Here is a 22,864-nt window from a genome sequence, read left to right as displayed (position 1 = left end):
TCAATCGATTCATTTGTGACACCTTTCTGTTTTTTTTTTTTTGGGGGGCATCGGGACGTTGCTTTGTTTGATTATGTACATTTTAACCAATCTGGAACGAATGTGTACTCCTAACTCTCCTCACGCGATTTTTTTTTTTTGGCCGACCTTACGCGATTTTCTATTAATTAGGTTCATTACACACACACGCACGCACACGAATATATTCGTAACTATCGTTCTTTTCTTAAAGGCCTATCCCCTTTTTTAATTAGAAAACTTTCCTTATGAGTAATTAGTATTAGTAATCAATAATAAAGCTTCACAGATAAATCAGCTGTTAATCAGATATATTATTGTTATTATTATAGCCCGAATTAATTAGGGTTTTATACTTTTATTCCTAGCTGATCTTTTGGGTTTCACGACTAAAGATCTGATTCCATATATATAAAGCTACTCGTTGCCGTTCTCTCACATTCCCCGATCGAAATTCTCTTTACTCTCTAGGGTTCAACTCTAATGGCGGAGGAGAGATCAACTGGTGTGGTTCAGTGGTTCAGCGATTCCAAAGGCTTTGGCTTTATCAAGCCGGACGATGGAGGGGAAGATCTCTTCGTTCATCAATCTTCCATCAGATCCGAAGGATATCGTAGTCTTGTAGAAGGCGATCGTGTCGAGTTCGTGATTGCCTCTGGCGACAACGACAAAACCAAAGCTATCGATGTTACTGGCCCCGATGGAGCTCCTCTACAGTCCAAGAAAGACAATTACGGTGGTCGCGATGGGGGCTATGGCTTTAGCGGTGGATGGAGAGGCGGGGATAGGCGTAACAGTGGGGGAGCTAGCGGTGCTGGTTGCTATCAGTGCGGCGATGTTGGCCACTTAGCCAGAGATTGCAACCGCGGCAATAATGCCGGTGGCCCATCTTGTTTTAAATGTGGCGAAGTTGGGCACTTGGCTAGGGACTGTTCACTTGGAAATAATGGCGGCGGCGGCGGGGCTTGCTTTAGGTGTCATGAGTATGGGCATATGGCGCGGGACTGCACCAGGGGAAGCGGTGGGAGCGGTGGAGGTTGCTTCACATGTGGTGAAGTGGGTCACTTGGCCAGGGATTGCACCAAGGACAGCGGAAGGTATGGAGGCGGCGGCGGCGGCGGCGGCACCCGAGGAAATACATGCTTTAATTGTGGGAGGCGTGGGCATTTTGCGCGAGACTGCCCTGAAGCCTCTGCATGATATAAACTTAGTAGAAAGAAAAGGAGAACTTATTCTCTCGCTCTGTTTTTTGGGTTGACAATTTATCTTCTTCTCCTTTTTTTTTTTCTGGCTCCTTTTGAAATTTATACATAGGTTGTCCATGCAAAGGATTATGACTTTTGTTCTGGTATCAGCGATAAGCTAATTTGTTACTGCTTGACCGGCAATTTTCCGCAAATTGCTCGACTAGAGGAGGAACAGAATTCCTCTGTTACTTCCTTTTTTTCATCAATGACTATGAGATAAATTTCTAATTTAGCAGTTATTTTCCTCCCTTGATTGCTTTCATTGTTTGACATGTCCATTATTTTACCCCTCCAGAAAGTGATGCAGTGAATGTAGCCATGTGACTATAATGGACCTGCCAGACCTTGCTTCAAATATATTATTCACCGTTGTCGCCCAAGAGCTGCTATAATTCAAGATAGTGCGGTCCTGAAATGTTCATATGGTCTTAATTTTGAAGGGGGGGTGTTTTCCTAGCTTAGAAGCACTCTCACTCAAGCTTAGACAAAACATTTTTCGCATACACAAAATCAATTCCAAAAAGTTAATCCAAACACTCTTTTAGTGTTGTGTGAATTTAATTGTAAAGAACTACCCTTCTTTCTTGCTTCTCTTTCTTTAATCATTAAGAAGGTAAGAAAGAAAGGTAAATGCTGTTTCTTTGGAATTTTTTCTCCGGCATTTTAATTTGTGAATCAACATACTAAAGCTTTTTCCTCAGCTATCTGGTCATATGCCTCTGCAAAGCTGTATTGGACGGACTTGGACCCAATTTTTGTTTCGTATGACCATTTTCGGATCGTGACTTGTAACATATTTACTGTTGAGAACAGAATTTTTAATAAAGCATTTAATGTTGATAAATTGAGGCAAGTATTGAAAAACTGTCTTCTATCAGAGATTGCTTCTTGAAAGCATGGAAGATAATGGCAATAGTTCATGCTTGTTGTCCTGTAATTGACTTCCCTCCCACCTTCTGGTCTTTTATGTAAAGCTCTCTCGTTATCTGTTGAGGCCCTTTGTGTACTATTGAATGGATGTTCTCATAGGATAATTCTTGCTTTGGCATATCTCTACTTGATCGGATTTCGGTACATATTTCTTGTCCCTGCTTCAAATTTAGGCTTCCGTTCGGTCCTCGATGCTGCTTTATATGGATATAATATTACTTCTAATTCGGGTTTTCTGCATTGGAAACTCGCTGTTCCCGTCACCCTTGTCTGGAGATTGGTTTTTATAGTCTTAACTGATACAAGTGTTGCACAGCAGGTTAAGCATCCTCTTGATTTTCAGCTGAATTGCGTGCTTGTGATTTTTCTAAGTTGATTGACAAATTTAGTTGCAAGCCGGAGAGTTTTTCTTTTTCTTTCTCCTTTTCCTCTCCCTGCCATGGGCACCTTTATTGCCGTCATATGCAATTTAGCTTTCTGACACTGTTATGGCACTCTTTTAAGCATGCTCATCAATTCTGATGTTTGACTTGTGCTCATTTTCTTTGTTGCGGGTGTCTGTATCGACTATGTTTACACTTGAGGTTGACTCTGGCTTTTACTTTTTGTATTTTATTTTATTTTATTTATTTATTTTTTTGCTCCAATGGCTCTGGCTTCAGATACATATTATCGGAAAACATTTAGATACATGGACCTTGATATAATTCCGGGGACATTTGTGTGGGACTGTTGTCTAAGGAAACTGCGTAGGAGCCGGTGGATTGGTTTCTGGTCATAATTTACCACGAGGCCAAGATTTTTTTAATAAATGGGTAAATGTCACAGAATCTGTATATGATATGTGCATCTATAGAGGGGATTATTTCTCAGGCTGTATTGAGATACATGGACCCCGAGCATGTTGGAAACTCAGGCAATGAAGTTTGTCCTCAGATCCCTCACCCCAAAATCTTTCACACGCACTGAGATCCCTGGGGAGGCGGCTGCTCCTATTGAGAATTTAAGATTTACCATTACACTGCTTTATCCTGCGTTGGTCTTCTGTGTTCCAACAGTAGCTGAGGTATTAGCACTCCGGCCAAATTTATAATGAGCGCTCGGTTTATGTTCACATATGATACGATTGAGTTAGTTTTTAAAATTCGTACGTCACAACACAATTTTCTTTCGTTTGGACCTTGTTATCATATCGGCTGGGCCTGTGACTAGGTTGTATTTTCGCGTCCAAAGTCTAGAGTTGGTAACATGACCCGATGTGCATTAATGCACAGTCCCCCAACCGAAGATGGGTTATCGGCCCGCTTCCCAGGAATCCTAGAACGTCGGGGGTGACAATGTTTTGTTGGTAGGGCCTTTATCTCTGCCTGTTGATGTTTGAGGGACAGCCAGCCCGAGACCGTAAGTTGTACGTATAGTAAATATGGAATTTACTTATTTCATCTTCACCTTCTCTCTTTTATTTAATTTGAGAAGGCAGCCCACAATTTGTTGGTTTAACGATGTTAATTGGGAACAATAGATGACGTGTGATAAGGTTTATGGAGGGGTGAATAAACGTCATGGGACACGCTTGTCAACTTGTAAATAATTTCAGCCGACTGCCAACTTGTTGGTTTCGTCCTTCAGTGCAAATGCTGTCCTTTCCCCTGAAAGCTACATTACCTAATATTTCATCCGCGACACATTACTGTTTGTTTTTTTTAATGTTTGATGAAATTGACGTGGTGGTTGTCAAATGAAATAAAAGAAGACATGTTCGATGCTTGAAAAATCAAAAATCAGACAGGCCTTTTCTATATTCAGGTATATCTACTGCAATATTTTTGTGACAAATGAAACAGTAAATACCGATGGGATGTGTTGATTTTATTCTTTGTATTTTTGATATGTTGATTTAAAATGCGATCTGGTCAATGAAAACACGTTCAAAAATAAAAAGATTTTGTAGGACAGCAAAGAGCCCAGGAGCTTTTAATTTTTAAAATGAGGACGGGAGAAGACAGATTGTTGGGCGGGTTCATAAATTTAATGAGAAGACAGCGTGATGTGCTGGTTATGCACTGGTGATTGGTGTTTACTCGTATTTATTTTGTATGGGAGAGGCGTGAAGGCGTGTGGGAGTGAGCGCAGTGGGAAGGAAGAGGCATCGAGTGTTGGACATTGAGGTGACATGATTGTAAATTTAAATTGTGATGGCAGCCCAGCCCCATGGCAAAGAACCTCTCAGGAGCTGAAACCAGCATAGAATACTATGCAGCGGCGCAATGCTAGTAGAGTACTTCTCATCTCGAAACCCTTCGCTCCCGTCCAAATATCCCATTCCTTATTCATATCCATTCCCTTTTCTCTCTGCATCTAAATTCGTAGCCGTCCAAACACCCCACTTGTGTCAGCCCTCTCTTGATTTGTTCAATAAGCCTGTCTCTCCCCCTTATGATTCCCATTCTTTATTTATTTATTTATTTATTTGTTATCTTCTGTACGTTTCGTTCATATAATAATTTATACCAACTCTATTCCTCACCCCTCCATAAACAATCAGACATATTGCCGACCTCCTCCCTCTTTGCGCATCCATGTTGTAAGTGATCCGTGCATGTGCCTTTGTTATAAATGGACCCCCCCCCCCAGCCATCTCTGTATAAGTATCCCATCCTCCTTGTGACCTCCTTCCAATCCTCGTACATATCTCTCTCAATCATGGCCTCTTCTGCTCCATTCGCTACCACCTTCTTCTCTCTCCTTCTCCTTCGATTCCTGTTAACAGGTAAGCTTATACTCTTCATCATTCTCACCATATTCTGCTCCTCATTCCCCGCTCCCTGTTTCCTCTCCAACCCAGGACATTAAACTCACCAAATGCTCGCATGTTCTTTGTGCTTCAAACGCGACGTCTCCCCGCAACCAATTTATCTGTTTCTCCTATATATAATTACTTGGTTCTCGCATTGTTTGTCACGTGCAGGTTCGTATTCTGCGACGTTCACCATCGTAAACAAGTGCAGCTACCCGGTATGGCCCGGCATTCTGTCCGGCGCCGGAACTCCGCAGCTTTCCACGACCGGTTTCGTCCTCCAACCGGCTGAATCCAACGCCATCACCGCCCCCGCCGGCTGGTCCGGCCGCCTGTGGGGTCGGACCCTCTGCTCCCAGGACTCCACCGGCAAGTTCTCCTGCGTGACAGGGGACTGCGGCTCCTCCGGCGTGGAATGCGGGGGAGGCGGCGCCGCCCCACCGGCCACGCTGGCGGAGTTCACACTGAACGGAGCGGGGGGGATGGACTTCTACGACGTGAGCCTGGTGGACGGCTACAACCTTCCGATGACGGTGGAGCCGCAGGGGGGCGCGGGCGGAGGGAACTGCACGTCGACGGGGTGCGTGGTGGATCTGAACGGGCCATGCCCGACGGAGTTGAAGGTGACGTACGGCGCGAGCGGAGGGGAGGAGGGGGTGGCGTGCAAGAGTGCGTGCGAGGCATTCGGGGAGGCAGAGTACTGCTGCAGCGGAGAGTACGCGACTCCTCAAACGTGCAAGCCGAGCAGGTACTCGGAATTCTTCAAGGCGGCGTGCCCACGTGCTTACAGCTACGCGTACGACGACGGGACGAGCACCTTCACCTGCTCGTCCGCCAATTACGTGGTCACATTCTGCGCCGGCCCCACCACAAGGTAAACACAAAGACGACACCTCACCGTACCCATGTATATGAGTAATGCCTGAGAAAGGGGTTGTTTAATTTGCTGATATAATAAAAATGAGATGGTAATGCGGAAGCTGTTGAATGATGCAGTGTGATGAAGGCGGGGAAGGAGAAATACGCAGAGGCAGCGGACGTAGCAGGCGGCGAAGGAGTGAGGTGGAGGATGGAGTGGGCTCTGGTTGGAGGGATGGCAGTATTTGGGATGTTGATGAGTTAGCCTCATTATTGTTTGTTGGTGGCTGCTTGCACGAATTAGGTGGCCTGTGCTCTTCAACTTAGCTGGGAGGGGCACTCTCACTCCCCGGCAGTGGCAACAGGGACGGTTGTTGAGGGAAGAATGAAGGTGGCGTTTTCGATCATTTTAGGCCGCACCGCCCTCACTGCTGACCAAACGCAAGTTGGAGTGGGCCGCACAGATCCGTGCATATATTAAGTAAGGAGATGTTGCTTGTTGCTAATATTCCCGATGTGATGTTGTGCGGGCGGACATATTCCTTTCATATTTTGAGTCCATTCCAATCTCAATGCTCTTTCGCTCCGACACGATCTACTACCTGCTCTCTTCGGAACCGCATATTGCTCTTCATTTAATTAGCTTCTCTTCTTGATTAGGTCATTCATCATCTGCTGCGTTTATTTATCTGTAAGTATTCAACTGCCATATATTTTATGTGTGAAATGGGTCAACTCTCAACGTCACCGTCCTTCACACACGCAACCCATACACTTCGCCCCGCCATAATAATCTTGTGGTTGCGAACTTAAAGCATTCCCTTTTTTTTTTATTTTATATTCGTCATTCTCATTATTCCATACAAAATCATTGACGTCGCCTTTCAAGGATGGCGTCACTATAAATAATGCTGATCTTGACGATCGTGTACTGAATAAATATGTCTCTTGGCTTATACAAAACTATGTCCATATATATATGGTACTTCGGCGTGGTAATAATTAAACACGCGAAATGAGACATATGCGCATATATAGTGCCAGATGACTATGATTTGTGGCTTTCATTTTGTATTGGAACAAAAGAACTATGATCTTATGTCATGAAATGGTTGTTCAGTTTCAACCAACAAATTGATCTTGAATTGAAGGAATGTGTCAATCTGGTCAAATCTCAAATGATATTCTGTCCGGCATAATAAGAAAAAATATTCAAACACGGAATAAAGAGAACTGGGAATTCAGAGCGGCGCATCAAACGGGAAGTATCTTGCCTCTGGCTTTATGAGTGGGGAATATATGTATAGTTTTACCTAATTAAAAAGGATGACTTTTCAGAGGCACGAAAGGGTGATATTTATTTGTGCTGGATGGGAGAGTATTAATTACCAGGCAAGGTTGAAGGATGAAGAGACAGATTGATTCCTGGTGCCTGTGCGTCTCTGCATGTCTTTTGTTATGAGCCCCTGACGAATTTGTCTCCCGCCACATTCGTCAAAGCCTTTAGTACGTCACCCCCCCACCTTCATTCATTAGTTTATTCATTTTGTCACCCCGTCCCGATCCCACCGCAATTTGCACCGCACCCTCCATCACAATAAGAAATAGATGTTTTTCTTTTCATTTGAAATGAAATAAAATAAAATAAACTGCGGTTTCTTCAAGGAAGACGCACTCATTTTCATGGGGGGAAAAATGAACAGCCTTGATTGGAGCTGGTTAATTTGCACTTTCAAGTTTAGTTCTTTTCTTTTTTTTGGGGGGGGGGGGGGTTGATATATGGCCGCCAGGGGCATACTTCTATGCGGATCTCAATTGTATTACTTAACCTCAATAATTATTTGTTTAATGTGAAGCACATGTAACTCTCTTATATATATAAAAGCGTCCTTGATTTCTCAGAAAATATTCACTGATACGACGCGTCATTTCACCTTAGAAACTAAACCCAATGAACCATCCTCGAGAAGAGCTAATTATTTTTCACACCCGCCCTCGTATTCCATGGTTAAATTTTGCAAGGCATGCATGCATGAAATGAAACAAGAACAGTTCCGTTACTTCCACTTTTGAGTGGGGGCAAATGGTAGACACTAGACAGATCGAAGAAGGATATAATTTTTTAAAAAAAAATCAGGTGTGCTTATGAATGGATAAGATGGTTTATTAACTTTAATGGGATGGCGTTTGTTGGGTCTGGTCAAATTAAGACATAGCTTTTGCAAAAGCAATGGGGTGTTTTATTTAGGCCTGAAAAAGCAGAGGGGTTTTGAGGTCAGTGGGCTCGTAGAGTTTTATTCAAAATCAGCGGGCCTAATTAATAACCCCCGCGCTAATTGCTGCGTCAAACACTTAACAGCCAACCTACAAATGCATACTCTCCGGCCACCTGGCCTGTCTCTCCATTATATATCTTTCATTTTGATTTCCCTAATCTAGTTCTTTTAAGGTACATCGCACAGAGACATCATCAACTCATTATATATCTTTACTGTTATAAAGATTTAATAGTAAGCTCTCTTAACTTTATCGAGAGTAGTATCCATGCCTAGACCTCTTGTTGCGTTATTCCTACTCATATTTGACCAAAATACACAATTTTCTCACGACCGGAAAGATGCAAATGAACCTTTCCACGTAATATAATGCTCATCCATACTCAACTTCGACATGTAGTTAGTTGCGCGATTTATCGCCACTTGGTGCATATGTTATGAACACGTGATGTGAATCAAATGGAATGTCTTGTTGCAATCCATGTGCAGTTTCCTTATCAAAGATTCATTGGTTCTGAACATCCCCCCCCCCCCCCCCGGGGGGGCGCTCAAAACCAGTCTAGAGTCGAAACAGCAGGATGTGTCAAGAGGCTCACCTTTTGCAGTCATGACAGTCGCCTTTAAAGAAATTAACGATAAGCTGAGCTATTGATCAGCCTGACCTTTCCTACTTCCACCCCTATCCTCCCTGCTTCCTTTCTTTCTTTTTTTCTTCACTTGACTCCCATCCTGTTTTCCCTCTTAATTACGTCGCTTCCTTCTATTTTCTTTTGGGTTTTCTTTTTGATTTTCTTACTCCACATTCTCAGTAGCATCAGATTCCCCCTTCTGCACACGCACTCATATCAAATCACATATTTCAACTCTCGTCACAAACAATTCATGAATAATTGACAGAAAATGTGGTTAGCGAAGCCAAATATTTGACATGGAGAACTCCGATCGAAAAGTTAAGATAAACTCGGCCAGCATCAGCTGATGCAAAACTTTAATAAAGAACGGACAGTGCATATGCAAATTGCAAAGAGGGAAAAGAAAATAGCGAGCAAAAAGCTGAGCCGCATGAAGATTCAAAGATAAAAAATAAAAGGGAATAAATCTTATCTTCACTGTCTGTCATTGCCGCTTTCCACGGACGACATCAATGGACGACCAAAACTTAGATTCTTCCACATGTTTTTCTTTCTCCCCAAAAATGTTAGGCTTGCTAGGAGGATCAATGTGCTGAGAGTGCTGGTGTTAAATAATAACCAGAGTCATAAAGGGACGAAGCCAGTGGCGTCCACATGATTATTAGATAAATTGATTCATCACTTTCGGGCTCGCTTTCTGATGCTCCTAAAATTCAGCGCCCTACCTGACTCCCAAATAAAGTCAAATATATTTATAGACAAGGCTTTGGGGGGATGGAAAAGAATTACCATGTCAGCCTATGTACTCCATATGCCTTTCATCACCTCCCATCATAAATATTAGTTGAAGACGGCATAATGAATTAAAATTGTAAGAAAGCACAAATATTTCCTATATCTGGGCCTACTTAAATAATAAATACGCTAGTTGAACTGACTTCGCGGTGAAATGAATGAACGTGAATCCAGGGCCCCCCGTCTTTTGTTTTTTTTTGGGCGGGGGGGACGTGGAAAGGTCTGGCGGTGACTATGAGATGAGACCATCGTTTGGGGACCCACTGCTCTTCCCACATCAGCCCCCACGTGCCTCTGTTCCTCCCATCTCACTCTCCATTCTCTCACACCCACCCACACAGCATATCCATGTATGACACACTTGTTAAATGTACATTTTACCCTGTCTTGTTATCTGAATAGACCTCATAATATATATATCCCTATTCTAACCCGTGTCACTGATTAACAAACAGTTTAACACACACACACACAAACACACACACACCCACATAATATCCAAAATCCCTTATGCCGGATGAGCATTTAAACTACGCATCACTCTGAACTTTCTTTTTTTTTTTAAAGGGAGACCGTGAAGGCGACAAGAAAGTGGGAGAATTGCCTATTATTGGGATAGATACATATATATCCCGAGACACAGGAGAAGACACAGTGAGTGGCTACGGCATCCGTGAAGTGATGGAGCAACAGCGGCCGGCTCTTCCTCGAGCTCAGGCCTCCAATTATGTCGGCAACCTTCATTCTGTCCCAAACATGTGACGCTTCACACGCGTCCACGTAATCGCATCGACTCCCACACTTTGATCCATCTGCTCGCTGCTTTTCTTCCCACAGTAATAAGTTAGTATTCGTCTGTTCTAAATATAAGATTTTTTTCTAAATATAAGATTTTTTTAATAGTGTAAATTATATTATAAAAAGAGTTTTATATTTAGAATCGGAACAATAGGTTTTATAATTAGCAGAAATAGTACTATTCTATTTTGAGCTGCCGAGCCTCACTCCCACCTCATTATTGGACACGTGGACACTCCTGACGCGCTATTATCTGCTTTCATTTCATGCTCCCGACCCCACCCTCCGCCGTTCATTCCATCTCCTCCTCCTTCTTTATCTACTCCTTTTTGTGTTGTAGGCAAAGCAAATGTACTGATTTGTGCATAAATAAAAATAAAAGTGAGGCTGACGCGTATGCTCACAGAAACGATGCTCCGGAGCAACACTTCAGGACCAAAACGACGCAAGCAAGCAAGTCTGCTCAATCTTAATTACTTTGAATTCTTTCATATCAAAACAATATGCTGCTCCACAACACCGACAAATTGATGAGAATTCTCTTACCGCGCCCAAAAAATGAAAACGATCATTAGAGTCTGATAATGGTCGAGGCATTTGTCACCTTCTCCATTTTAGTACTACTTCCAATCTTCTCGCCTGAGTTCCACTAAAAAATATCCAGAAATTAAATAGAGCTCCCATGAACGTCAGTTTCTCACTTAACTAACTCCTTCTCTCTCTCTCTCTCTCTCTCTCTCTCTTTTTGGTTTTTGGCTCACTCTGACTTAACTAACTCAAAATGATAGGACATTGCTCCTTCTGTGAATGGGATATGATGAAAAAAAAGTCGGCGGCTGTGTGCGTTCTCCTCCTCGAGAAAACATGCGTCTGTCGTGGACTAATTATATTTTGCCACCTACCCTTCCAAAAAGCGACAAACCATTAGGCCTTCCCGGATTTTCTTACCTGCCGCCACTACTTCTATTAATTTCCCCTAAAACCAACATCTATTTAATACTACATCGATTCTAATTATAAGAATCAGTTGACTAATTTGAAGAAATTAAGAAAATAAGTTGAGCTAGTTATTTATCCTAAATAAATGTTATTTTTTTTAAAATATCTTTACTAATCAAGTGTATTGACTAGAACTATCATTGTTAGAAGGGTAATTTGAAATAAAATGTATAAATATGAGAGACAAAGTGGATTGAAGTCTTATATTTATGATCAAAATAAAAATCAAATAAGGTTTTATATTAAGGACCGGAGGTAGTAACTCGTATCTGTTTAGTTTTTTATGATCTAAATTCTGCACCTAAAAATAATTTAATAAAGTGTTAAGTAATTCCAACACCCTTGAAATATTTTTTTGAGTGCATTTAGTATCTTATAATATTTTGTGATCTGTCTAGCTTTCTGATATGATTTTTAAATACATCTAATACCTTAAAATATTTTTTTACCTTACTACTATATGTACCAAAAAATATTTTTAGGTACTTCAAACACATAAAAAAAATTTTGGGTGCTAGACGCACAAAAAGATTTTAAAGTGTTAGACGCACTTAAAAAAAATATTTCAGGATCCTAGATACATCTCAACTCTTTAATAAATATTGCAAGAGAAACCATGTTTTGATATATCTTGAAATTTTGTTGAATAATTCGTTAAAAATATTAATAAAATAAAAAACAGGGAAAATTCTAAAAAATATTTTTAAATTTTTAAATTTTAAATTTCTTATTCACAACACTTTAAATAATAATTGATAATATTTAAAAGGTAAATAATAATATGTTTTTTTAGTCATTCTTATTTTAAAATTTTAAAGGTATTTTTTTGAATTTTTTTTAAAAAAATACTACTGAGTTGCGGTGAAATGATTTTATTATATATATAATGATAATTGATGATTGATAGAAATTGATAGTAATAATGATTCTTTTGGCCTCTAGCCAGTCATGGTGTGGGATATCTAGTTTTCCTGTTGTTTTTTTCTTTTTTTTGTTTGAGCTGGTGGGATATACAGTTTTCCACTGCACCAACGAATGAAGAATTGGTAGGTGAGGTAAAACTCCGTACCTCCTCTCTCTCTCCATTATCTGAACTCTGAGCTGCAGTGAATAACTGTGGCGGTTGTTCCTAACTCTCTCCTTTTTGGGTCTATAAATATAATGCGGGGCACCGCTCTACAACTCCCCTCACCACTTCCTCTTCCCTTCGCTCTTTTTCTTCTCAGAAAGAGAGTGAGAACGTATACCCGTTGCCCAGAGAATCTTCTGAATTTTGTATTTTGCACCTCATTCCTGCTGTGCCATCTGCCCAATCTCTGCCTCTGCTTCTTTATCCACTAAGTTTTGCGTCTGGCCGGCAAGAGGCAGGCGCAGGACCTTCTAGTTCAGCATTTGAGCTCTTGGCCTCATTTAAATTTTATTACCATCATATCAATTCTTTTTACACATTCAGCTGCGACATCAGACGATAGCAACAATGGCTCTGTTATCGTACTTTCTGCATTCTCCTCAATCGCTCTTCTTTTTCTTCCTTTTTCTCATTTTTAAAGGTAAATTTGGATTAAACTGGGATAGTCTGGGTGTCTAATTAACCTCAACACAAAAGTTAATGAAACTGACTTTTCTTGCTCTGTTCTGCACTATTCATTCAGGAATTTCGGGTGCTACATTCACGTTCGTGAATAAGTGTGATTACACAGTATGGCCGGGAATTCTAGGAAAACCAGACATCGGCAGCACGGGATTCGAGCTGGCCAAAGGGAGCTCCAAAAGCTTCCAAGCCCCTACGGGTTGGTCCGGCAGATTCTGGGCCCGAACCGACTGCAAATTCGATGAGTCCGGTCGCGGAACATGTGCCACAGGCGACTGCGGCTCCGGCCAAATCCAGTGCAACGGCTCCGGCGCCACGCCTCCGGCGACGCTAGCCGAGTTCACACTTGGCTCGTCCGGCTCCCAGGACTACTACGATGTCAGCCTTGTCGACGGCTTCAACCTGCCGATGACAGTGGAAGCGAGCGGCGGCTCGGGATCCTGCTCGGGTACAGGCTGCGTGGCGGATCTGAACCGGCGGTGTCCGTCAGAGCTGAGGGTGGAGGGCGGCGACGCGTGTAACAGTGCATGCGGGGCGTTTGGGAAGCCGGAGTATTGCTGTAACGGAGAGTATGGTTCGCCGTCGACATGCAAACCGTCGACGTACTCGGTGATGTTCAAGTCGGCGTGCCCGAAATCGTATAGTTATGCCTACGATGATGCTACCAGTACCTTTACTTGCACAGCTGCCGACTATACCGTCACATTCTGTCCTTCTTCTTCCCCAAGGTCGGTGCTCCCTTACCTTTCTGGTTTTTTCCTTCTTTTCTACGCTTCTTGCCCTCATTCACTTTCACCTACCTGTAATGCATTCGGCCGTCATGCTTCTAACCCTAGCATCACCACATAACCTTCCTCTTTCTATTTGTTCGCTGTACACTTGACTGATTCAAATGTTCCCTCATAATGAAGCACAATCCCGCGTGTGACTTTTATAAAACGTGAGAATGCAATGGCTTAGGATTGGAATTTTTATAGGGTTTGTGTTATTGTGTTGCAGCCTTAAGTCTTCGACGGGTTCGTCGCCAGCAGGAACGGATTCCTCTTCGGGATCATCAGTGGAAGAAGGTGCACTCGCCTCGACTTCATGGCTAGCTAATATGGCAACAGGGGCTTCTCCGAGAAATCATCATCAAGGGGCTCCAAAATCTGCATTTTTTGTGGCTCTTACTATCATTCTTTCCTTTTTAGTGTTCTAGTCTCTGGAAAAAATGTCCTTTCCCCATCCCACGACATCTCGCTTTGTCATCATCCTCATCTACCTTTCTGAGACACAGGAATAGATCAATCACCCACGTCACCGTGGGGTTAAATTAAACAATGCTACTGAGATTATTCACATTTCTATGTAATTAATTAGTCATTCATGAGTTGCGGATTTCGTTCTTTATTGTTTTCCCCACTTTATGAGCCCTTGAAAGTGATTATAATGTAAACAATGTGACCAAGTTATTTTCTAAGTTGTAAATTTAGCGAGAAGCCTGAGAGATTGGTGGGTGTTGACGTTTGTGGCCTTTTTAAGCTCCCTCAATGTTACTGAGAAAATGAGATATAAAAGAAGAGGGGCGAAAAAGAGCTAAAAGGAATGAGGGAAAGAAAGGATCTTCTCTTCCAATCTTTTTCTGGGTAATGTAGATTATATCGCTTTCTGACTGTAGCAGCCAGCGGCAAATGTTAGATTCAATCAAATGAAGATATGCACGGTTTTCCTTTTAAGAAAATAAAATACGAAGTCAAATTTGTCGAGAGTGAGGTGAAATGGCTCTGATGTGATTATAAATTTCTGATTAATATCTAGACTCAATCTGGTTGAAAATTTATCCATCACGATTTTGTGATGTAAATTTTCGCGAGAGTAGATATTTCTGGGATATTTTGGAGTTGATTAGAGTGATGCGGCAGCCCGGTTGAATTATCTTTAGGATCAAGGAAAAGACAAGTCAAATTAATTGGCCAACAAGGACAGGATGCGTCCAGAGACGCACAGGTGCTAGAAACTTGTATTTTCAAAGCCCCTCTTTGTGAAATATCATCATGGAGGAGGAAGCCATTTAATTCTGTGCGCCGAATTGAGGGAAATGGTTAAAATTGATTGATTGGCGCCGCTTGAAACTTTGCTTTTCCGGCACTCAATCTTAATAAGTAATACGGTTTGTGTGTGAAATTTTAATTTTAAAAAAGGCTTAAAATGTTCCTACAAATTTCGCTGTTCTGTGTTCCAGTTGAAATTACCCCAAACTTCATTACTCATTTTTTCCCCATTGTTCCTGCTCCTTGTACGTACTTAACGTCATGGGAATTTCGGAATCCGCCTGGATACTCATTAATATGATGAGCATATTAAATGAACTATTCAGATCTTGTGTGCACAGTCCATATTTAAAATTTTAATTAGTTAATTGTAAGCAGAAAAAATTATTTTTTTGAAAAAAATAATATCTAAAAGATTATTTTTATTTTAAATTCTATACCCATTTGAAATAATTATTTTAAACAAACAAAAACAAAAAATAAATCAAAGATATGATGAGTTTGGGTTGCTTACTAGTTAGTAGAGATTTCACCGTCCAATCCAAAAAAATGACACATGATGACAAAAGAATTCTGGTTTCTTACGCACTTCTGGTGTAAGAATCAAATAACGGCAACATCTATAATTTTCCCTCACACTCATCATTAACGATGGCCCAATTAAGCTTTGCTCCCAAAATATCACTAACAATTTAATTGTTTATCTTTTCCTATGTGAACACGAATAGGGTGCAATGTGGAAACCTACATGATTGGTCCACATGCCAGAAGCTGGGGTTAGTCCAAATGTAAAAATATGAAAACCATATCAATATAGTTAAGGAATACGATACCAACATCACAACATACATATGCAATTTTATTGTTCGAATTTCATCTAAGTACTTCATGTTGCTCCAAACTTTCCGCCGTTACCTTCTAACGTGATAGTTACAGTCGACTCGATGAGATGCTAGAGTGAGGCTTTTGCTTTTGGCATCAGGGAAGAGTACTAGGGGATACCAAATTGCCATGTCAAAATGAGGTCATGAGATGCCAGTTTGCTTTCACAAGAAGCGGAACCACTTGAACAAGGCAAATAAACCAACCTGCTTTTGGGCCATTCCTCAGTGCTTGTTTACTTTCCATCTTCAACTTTTGATTCCCGATGTTTCTTAACCGAAAGGGAATGCGAAAAAGGGAAGCAACGCCCACCGTTGGTTATTTTGTTATTAAGGAATAAAGCAACAAAAGAACTCAACTTGGGCCGAATATTTGCTACTTGACGAAGATCTATAACCAACTATCTTCAACACAAAAAGCCTAAAATTACCCTATAAGTTGGTCTATTATTAGGGAGAGATTGTACCAACCGACTAATCATGATGGAAGCTTGAGGCATTGATTAGCTTTGCCTAATAATAAGTCATGAAAATTCATTGTAGGTTTTCGTGCATCTACTCAACTGCCACCATAACAATTGGCAACCGCAGAATCTCCACCTCAAGATGACATTCCCATAATTGGAGATTCTCTACTTTCCACCCAATTCTGATGCTGTGAACACGTAACATCTATACAGATGAAGTTATGATCCTCATGTGCCGCATTAACTTACAGATCCGAAATAGGCCCGTGGTAGTTGAATTAGTTACTCAAGATGGGCAATTTCGCCATGACCAGTCACTACTCATTTTATGGTGACTTTTCTATGCCCCACCATTTAATGGGAAATAAAAGGGGCCAATTGGACAATATCCTGTCAAATGTCATTCGAAAGGCCTCTTGTAAATGAAACAAATGCATAGGTTCACTAATTTGGTAGAGTTATTCAGACATTGAGCAAAGTAGCTTGTATTACATTATATGAAACCCGACAAGAACTGTCCTATCATTGTTTTTAGCTCCCTTTTACTCGGCTGGAATGCTATCAACCTGGAAATCTTTCAGACTCAGACAGGTAAATGAGAAAATTGGCAAAGTCAGATGGAGACAACTTCGATTAACAGAGCAACAAATGGTTGCTTTCGTGATAGTTAAGAATCCCGAGTTCCATAGAACATAGTCACTTAGTCACCGTCTGGAGACACAGCACGTTCCACGCAGTTACGTACAAGAGAAAAAGCAACAGCAATCCCTCCACTTGGATTAAAATTCTAGTTTAATCGAATCAATAGTGGATCTGTTAGCTTTTGACACAGTTTCAGCTCCCCCCCACTGGTGGGGCTGCTTTATTTACTCGCGGACAGCTATTCGAAAAGCTTCTTTCCAGTTATTTTGATGCCTAGAACAAGATAAGAAAGCTTTTTTCTGTCAAAAAGTTCCAGTGCAGGAACCAATAGCCAGTCCCAAACATTATCACCGGAAGAGGGCATTTAAAAAAAAAAAAACACATGCATGATTCATTTGAACTGCCATAAATCATGAAAAACGATATACAATAATAATTCTTGGAGTTTTGTCACAATAACACTACCATCTACCAACTACAGAATTCTTAATATTGACGGATAAAGAACAAATGCAAAAGTTTATCATGAGCTAAGAATACACGTCTATGGTCCTTTCGGGGCTAGAAATTCTCAACCAGATTAAGGGAACCATCGAATATTCTTGATATCCATTACATTGATGATACGAGCCCAGCAATAAATTAATCCAACGATGCCTTGTTATTGGCAAGTCTCTGTACTAGGAGATTTTAAGCGTCGGAAGAATGCATTTGCACGTGATCCTCGTCAAACATGAGTCAACCAGAAATGGAAAAAAATTCACAAGCAAAGCATTTGGATTAAGGAAGTGGCTTCTAAAAGTTCATGGCGTAATTCTGATTAATAGTGGATAGCAGTGGTCTTTCTCATAGCTGGGCCAGGAGTCTCTATCCTCGCCATTCATGAATTTCTCATGACGGTTCCAGACTTCTGCGTCATAGTTCTCAGTTACAGTGAATTGCAAGCCATATTCTTTCACAATCTCCAAAAACATGTATAGAGAATCCCCTCTTTTAGGGCTTATAAAAATTGCTTCAGAGGATCCCGTTTTTGACAGGAGGAGTTTGACAGTTCGGGCGAGGTCTCTGTGGAAATCCTTAAAGAAAGTGCTGTCAAGTGACCAATCAAAGTCATGAAAATAATAGAAGATAAGCAGAGATTAGAAGACTATTATAAAGATCACAAAAAAGCAAGACAAGTTGTATGCATGTGAACGTGCTCAAGCTTTACGTACTGGGTACAACAACCCTTTGTCAACAAGCGAATAAATTTAGATATCTAGACGTATCCAACATTTACTTTGCCACTAAGACGAAAAGGAGAAAAAGAAAAGTAATCCCATTTGCCAACAATGCCACGAATGCAAAAGTCTACTCATAACAAGAGAACATAACTTGCGGCCTTCAACCAGATAACCAAGAAATTTGGGGCTTCATGACTGCCACCTCATTCTAAATCATGTTCATGCGTCAAATTTATCCAATAGAATAAGGACAAATGCAATTCACGAAACATCAAATTTATCCAATACGACCAGCACTGGGATGGCTGTTACTCAAACTACAATTGAGTTTTTTCTTCTTTTTTCACGACATGATGGAGAAAAGCATCATAAGCACGAAGAACACGTCTAAGGCTATCAGTCAACTCTATATTGAATATAACCTTACCAATCACTTGCAACGATGATGTCAAAAGTGTTGGCAATATCAAAAGTTTCTTCCTGATTCCAGTGAAGCATCATAGGCTTCACTGTTGTATCTCCAAATGTTCCAGAATTAACCTCAATGTTGCGCTGAATATCTGATTGTAATGAAAGCTTATTCTAAATCAAGAGGAAAATCGAGCCTTTGTTGTTGTGTTAATCTTGTACGAGCATAAATATTCGGAAGAGTGCAAATCTAGAGCACCAAAACTTTATACTTCCATGTTCAATACAAAATTCACAATGCAATCGTCAAAGCTTTATGATTCAATATTAGATGGCATTTAAGCATATACGGATTAAAAATAAAAAATAGGAACAGAAAATTATGAACATTAAAGGTAAATTGGGACAAGGGAGCATTGTAAATTAAGAATGATAGGGAGCATTTGAATTTACATTAGCCAGGAAGTTGATAAAGTATCCTTTTATTTGTATACCTTTTTCCAAGTTCCAAGCAGTTCTTTCCTTTCTCGAGAAGAACAGATAGAAGGTTGAGACAAAGAAAACTATACACTCTCTGTAGAATTATTATTGTTCTAGCAGTAGCAAAACATGTGCATCTAAACATAGACAAAAACATCACAAAATCACTGCTAAACTCAACTGAATTTCTTAAATTCCACAATCTCGGAAAACTTTAAAAAGTTTCTCGTAACTTTTGTTACTGCAACTAATAATTTTATCCATCCACGCCATTGGCAGACACCAAATGGTACAAGCATTTCTTAAATTTAATTCAGACAAGCCTTATACATAGACGCACCAACTAGCAATGCCATCAAAGAGCATCCTCAAATTAGATTTTGAATATTTACTCTCATAAGCCTCGCTTCCTTCAGGAACAAATTTTAAAAAGAGGATAGTTGAATGCAAATATAGCAGTCTGCTAATCCTTTAAATCAACGTATTGCCATTGCTTAAAATGTAGGGTCATCATGTGGAAACATATCAAAATTGAGCCAGCCAAAAAAAAAAAAAACACGCGCACACACACACAAGCAAACAAAAGGATACAATTGACTACTTGCGGGTTTCCATCAGAGATTACAACCTCCGACGCCTCAGTAACAGCTGCAATAACAAATCCAGCCAAACCATAACCAGAACCAAGCTCAATAACTTTTTTATGCCTGATAATATTAAAAGGTAACATTAAAAAAAAAAAAGAAGAAGAATAAGTCAGGAATGCAGAACATAAAAAAAAAGAGCATAAAGTAAGAGAAATCAAAGCAACCAAAACACCAAAGAATCTAGAGAAGTAATGATTAGCAAGGAATTAAATTGTCAGGCAAGCAACACGGCGTTATTTTTTTCTTTTTTTTAAAACCTGAAAAGATCTGCATTTGACAAACAATAGTAAGCAAGAACATCTTCTGATGGCCAGCTACCTGCAGAGGGAATGCCAACTTTATAAACAGAAATTCATGAAGTAAAGACCAAAATTACAGTGAGACAAGTGAGAACAGATAATTTACTTTCTAAAAGTAACTACTGATTCCAGTAGAATTCTCCAAAGGCAACTTAAATATGATTCATTAGCACCTTTGTGCACCATAAACATTACTTAATAAAAGCAACCTCTCTGCATTAACAATTCCTGAAAACATGATTATGGAAATTTCAGGGCAAAATGGTGTCCTGCAAGACCAGCCATTCAATGTAAAAAAAGATCTCTCTCTTCTTTTTTATTTAGAAACAAAAGTTGTCCTGAGGTTACACTTGACTCCTCCAAATAATAATAAAGGCTAAATACTAGTTTTGAAATCTAATGCCGGAATCTTACTTCACCTGGTCTTTCAAACTTTATTGATCCATCTCGTTAAAGAAATAGTTTCCTTCATTAGTTTTAGTAACCGAGCAATTCTTCACATGATACAAAATGTTTTTAAAAAAAAAAAAAAAAGTTCATTGATTTTCATAAGCTAAGCAGGGACTTTGCAAGATAGCCATCTCAGTCTGATAATTAAACAGGACTAAACAATAAATGTAACAAGCATGCATATGTACATTCATAAACAAAATATGTACTTTAGACTCCTTGGATAAAACACTTGCGGTTTTATTATACTATAGAGCCACCTTAACATAGAAGTCATCACAAATACAACTCAAAAGAAGCACTATTGTGTCTTTGACCTTGAAATTCATGAGAAAAAGGAAATATTACAAATAAGAGGGGGATGCGAGCGATTCAAAGATTACATTAATTTGAGTGATGATTTTATTTTTGCGCTTACATTGAAATTTGATGCAAGTATTTTTAGTCCCTGTAAAGTAGGGAGAGAAAATCTTCCCTGAGTAAGATAATAGCAACTTACAAACAACTCCTGTGTTGTCAATGTTGTATCTGTTGCAGATCTCAAAATCACTGAGCTGAGCATGGTCGTCCACTCTTTGTCTGCATAAAATTGTTCATAACACTGGACCGTTATTCAAAGGGAAAAAAACAATTTAAAATGCAATGACTATGTTACCCAGGCCCTCTAAAGGGTGACATGGATATTATGCACGTGCCCAGAATAATTCTATTTCATCCAAAAAAGAAGGCATAAATACACCAACCCGTGTTATTTAAGTTATTACAACAATAACAAACCTTATCTCATTAGGTAGGGTCAACTAGATAGATCGCATGACGCTATTGTGCTCTATAACAACCGAGTCTTTAGATATATTGTTGACTAGAAAGCCTCGTTCAATGATCCTATCAAACTTTTTCTCGGTCTTCCTCTGCCCTTTATATAAGACTTCAAACTGTCTGATCTACGCTTCTCACCGGCACTTCTAATGGCCTTCTCTACACATGACCACACCACCTCAAGTGATATTTAACCATTTTCTCTTCAATGGGTGCTACACTTACTCTTGCTCAGATATTTTCACTTCCAATCTTATAATTTCTTGTATGACCATATATCCATCTCAACATCTTTATTTTTGCTACTCTAGCTTTATGTTCTTGTTTTTTCTTTATCGCTCTAACATTCACTACCATACATACAACACAGCTATAGTTATTTAAGTTAAAAGTATATATATTTTTTTTGGGGATATATTTATCTCGCTATAAAATAGAAACACGGTGTATGAACTTCTAGTGAAAGTAGAAATCATGGCTAACTCAGTTACTTCACTAGTGTCTACATTAACTGAACACAGGGTGATGCAATACGAAAAATGTGTGTGCAGTCTCGCGCGCGCGCGCGCACCCAAACAAGCTCGTAACCAATCTAAGGGTAAGTCAACTTTCCCAAAAGGAAAAAGAAACGAAGAGAAAAGCATCGAAGGAAATGAACTCACATCAAAAGTAGTTTCGGAAAGCCATGGATGGGTATGGTGTAACAAAAGCGAGCATCCCCTGAAGTCGACTCATCGCAGTCATTAGTTTCACATTTGTCGAGTAGCCGAGAGGGAATTAATTTGAAGCCATGAATGCTCCTTCTTGAAATGCGCCTGATGCCCATTTGGGTTTGATCATCTGCAAAGCCATGATCTGAATCAATTCGCAACCAAAATATTGCAATTTAAAGAAAGGCACAGCTGGTGACGGCCATGAACATCACATGCTCGGGGAATAGAGTGTGGAAAGCTAAAGAGCGCAGACCTGGATTTGAAGGAGAAGCACGTGGGAGAAGAGCCTGGCGAAGGAGCTTCCATCTCAAAGATGAGGCTTTCTCATTGGTTCTGCTTCCCACCATCACTTACGCCTCACCATCGTCTTCCCTCTGTGGAGTGAGAAGTCTGAAGCACTTTGCCTTTTTTTTTTTTTTACTTTTTGTTTTTGACTCACCATACGGAGCTGTGGGCAAAGAGGTCTTGTGGGCTTTTGAGTGTATCTGACTGGACACAGCTATACCGGCATCGATGCCCAGGGCCCAACGCTAAACATGTAAGGAGCCCATTTCCCCATTGAAGCCCATACGACTCGAAGATTTCAGAGAAAATATGTTATTTTATTTAGAAAATTGATGAAAAAGGGTTGTGACTTACGATTATGAGCTTGTGACCTTTTTCAGAATTAATATTTTAGTGATTCTCTTGTCTTTCTTTTTCCAAAATTACTCGATTAGGTCAGGAATGCGTCCTAATTTAAAAGACGACCTGTTAGCCGTCATTGATCACTCATGGGTTCTTGATACTTTATGTTCTTCCTTGTGCACAATTGATATCTGTGTGACTGGCCACCGTATAGTTAATATTAAGATGAGTGTGATG

At 40.2% G+C, this 22,864-nt stretch overlaps 4 protein-coding genes across 4 annotated transcripts; 3 read left to right on the top strand and 1 right to left on the bottom strand.

The window, feature by feature from the left end:
- The first annotated feature begins 393 nt into the window (after positions 1-393).
- On the top strand, positions 394-1,504 carry LOC114731565 (cold shock domain-containing protein 3-like). Its single transcript, XM_028918769.1, has one exon. The coding sequence runs from the start codon at positions 502-504 to the stop codon at positions 1,216-1,218; it is 717 nt and encodes a 238-aa protein (XP_028774602.1). The 5' UTR covers positions 394-501; the 3' UTR covers positions 1,219-1,504.
- Positions 1,505-4,457: 2,953 nt separating this feature from the next.
- On the top strand, positions 4,458-6,808 carry LOC114731564 (thaumatin-like protein 1b). Its single transcript, XM_028918768.1, has 3 exons — positions 4,458-4,965; positions 5,164-5,866; positions 5,989-6,808. Exons 1-3 carry the CDS (start codon positions 4,812-4,814, stop codon positions 6,113-6,115), a joined length of 984 nt encoding a protein of 327 aa, XP_028774601.1. The 5' UTR covers positions 4,458-4,811; the 3' UTR covers positions 6,116-6,808.
- Positions 6,809-12,632: 5,824 nt separating this feature from the next.
- LOC114731552 (thaumatin-like protein 1) lies at positions 12,633-14,454 on the top strand. Its single transcript, XM_028918758.1, has 3 exons — positions 12,633-12,900; positions 13,003-13,669; positions 13,941-14,454. The coding sequence occupies exons 1-3, from the start codon at positions 12,828-12,830 to the stop codon at positions 14,137-14,139; spliced, it is 939 nt and encodes a 312-aa protein (XP_028774591.1). The 5' UTR covers positions 12,633-12,827; the 3' UTR covers positions 14,140-14,454.
- Positions 14,455-17,362: 2,908 nt separating this feature from the next.
- On the bottom strand, positions 17,363-22,376 carry LOC114731533 (calmodulin-lysine N-methyltransferase-like). The gene is made up of 7 exons (XM_028918732.1): positions 22,254-22,376; positions 21,950-22,127; positions 20,968-21,047; positions 19,977-20,037; positions 19,664-19,779; positions 18,612-18,744; positions 17,363-18,050 (listed from the first exon to the last, which is right to left on the bottom strand). Exons 1-7 carry the CDS (start codon positions 22,345-22,347, stop codon positions 17,765-17,767), a joined length of 948 nt encoding a protein of 315 aa, XP_028774565.1. The 5' UTR covers positions 22,348-22,376; the 3' UTR covers positions 17,363-17,764.
- Between the last annotated feature and the right edge of the window lie 488 nt (positions 22,377-22,864).

Source organism: Neltuma alba, unplaced genomic scaffold, assembly GCF_004799145.2.
Source record: "Neltuma alba isolate B1F8T4 unplaced genomic scaffold, ASM479914v2 tig00012836_pilon, whole genome shotgun sequence".
NCBI lineage: Eukaryota > Viridiplantae > Streptophyta > Magnoliopsida > Fabales > Fabaceae > Neltuma > Neltuma alba.
The sequence above is the reverse complement of the archived record's forward strand: the minus strand, read 5'-3'. Positions and strand labels throughout refer to the sequence as shown.

What these genes read in the sequence shown, in the direction of transcription:
- LOC114731565 (XM_028918769.1), top strand. Translation starts at nt 502, where the DNA reads ATGGCGGAGGAGAGATCAACTGGTGTGGTTCAGTGGTTCAGCGATTCC.
- LOC114731564 (XM_028918768.1), top strand. Translation starts at nt 4,812, where the DNA reads ATGGACCCCCCCCCCCAGCCATCTCTGTATAAGTATCCCATCCTCCTT. An exon ending in CCTTCGATTCCTGTTAACAG is followed by an intron (nt 4,966 to 5,163) that starts GTAAGCTTATAC and finishes TGTCACGTGCAG; the next exon opens with GTTCGTATTCTGCGACGTTC. An exon ending in TGCGCCGGCCCCACCACAAG is followed by an intron (nt 5,867 to 5,988) that starts GTAAACACAAAG and finishes TGAATGATGCAG; the next exon opens with TGTGATGAAGGCGGGGAAGG.
- LOC114731552 (XM_028918758.1), top strand. Translation starts at nt 12,828, where the DNA reads ATGGCTCTGTTATCGTACTTTCTGCATTCTCCTCAATCGCTCTTCTTT. An exon ending in CCTTTTTCTCATTTTTAAAG is followed by an intron (nt 12,901 to 13,002) that starts GTAAATTTGGAT and finishes CTATTCATTCAG; the next exon opens with GAATTTCGGGTGCTACATTC. An exon ending in TGTCCTTCTTCTTCCCCAAG is followed by an intron (nt 13,670 to 13,940) that starts GTCGGTGCTCCC and finishes ATTGTGTTGCAG; the next exon opens with CCTTAAGTCTTCGACGGGTT.
- LOC114731533 (XM_028918732.1), bottom strand. Translation starts at nt 22,347, where the DNA reads ATGGTGGGAAGCAGAACCAATGAGAAAGCCTCATCTTTGAGATGGAAG. An exon ending in TGCTTCTCCTTCAAATCCAG is followed by an intron (nt 22,128 to 22,253) that starts GTCTGCGCTCTT and finishes ATGGCTTTGCAG; the next exon opens with ATGATCAAACCCAAATGGGC. An exon ending in TTTCCGAAACTACTTTTGAT is followed by an intron (nt 21,048 to 21,949) that starts GTGAGTTCATTT and finishes AATTTTATGCAG; the next exon opens with ACAAAGAGTGGACGACCATG.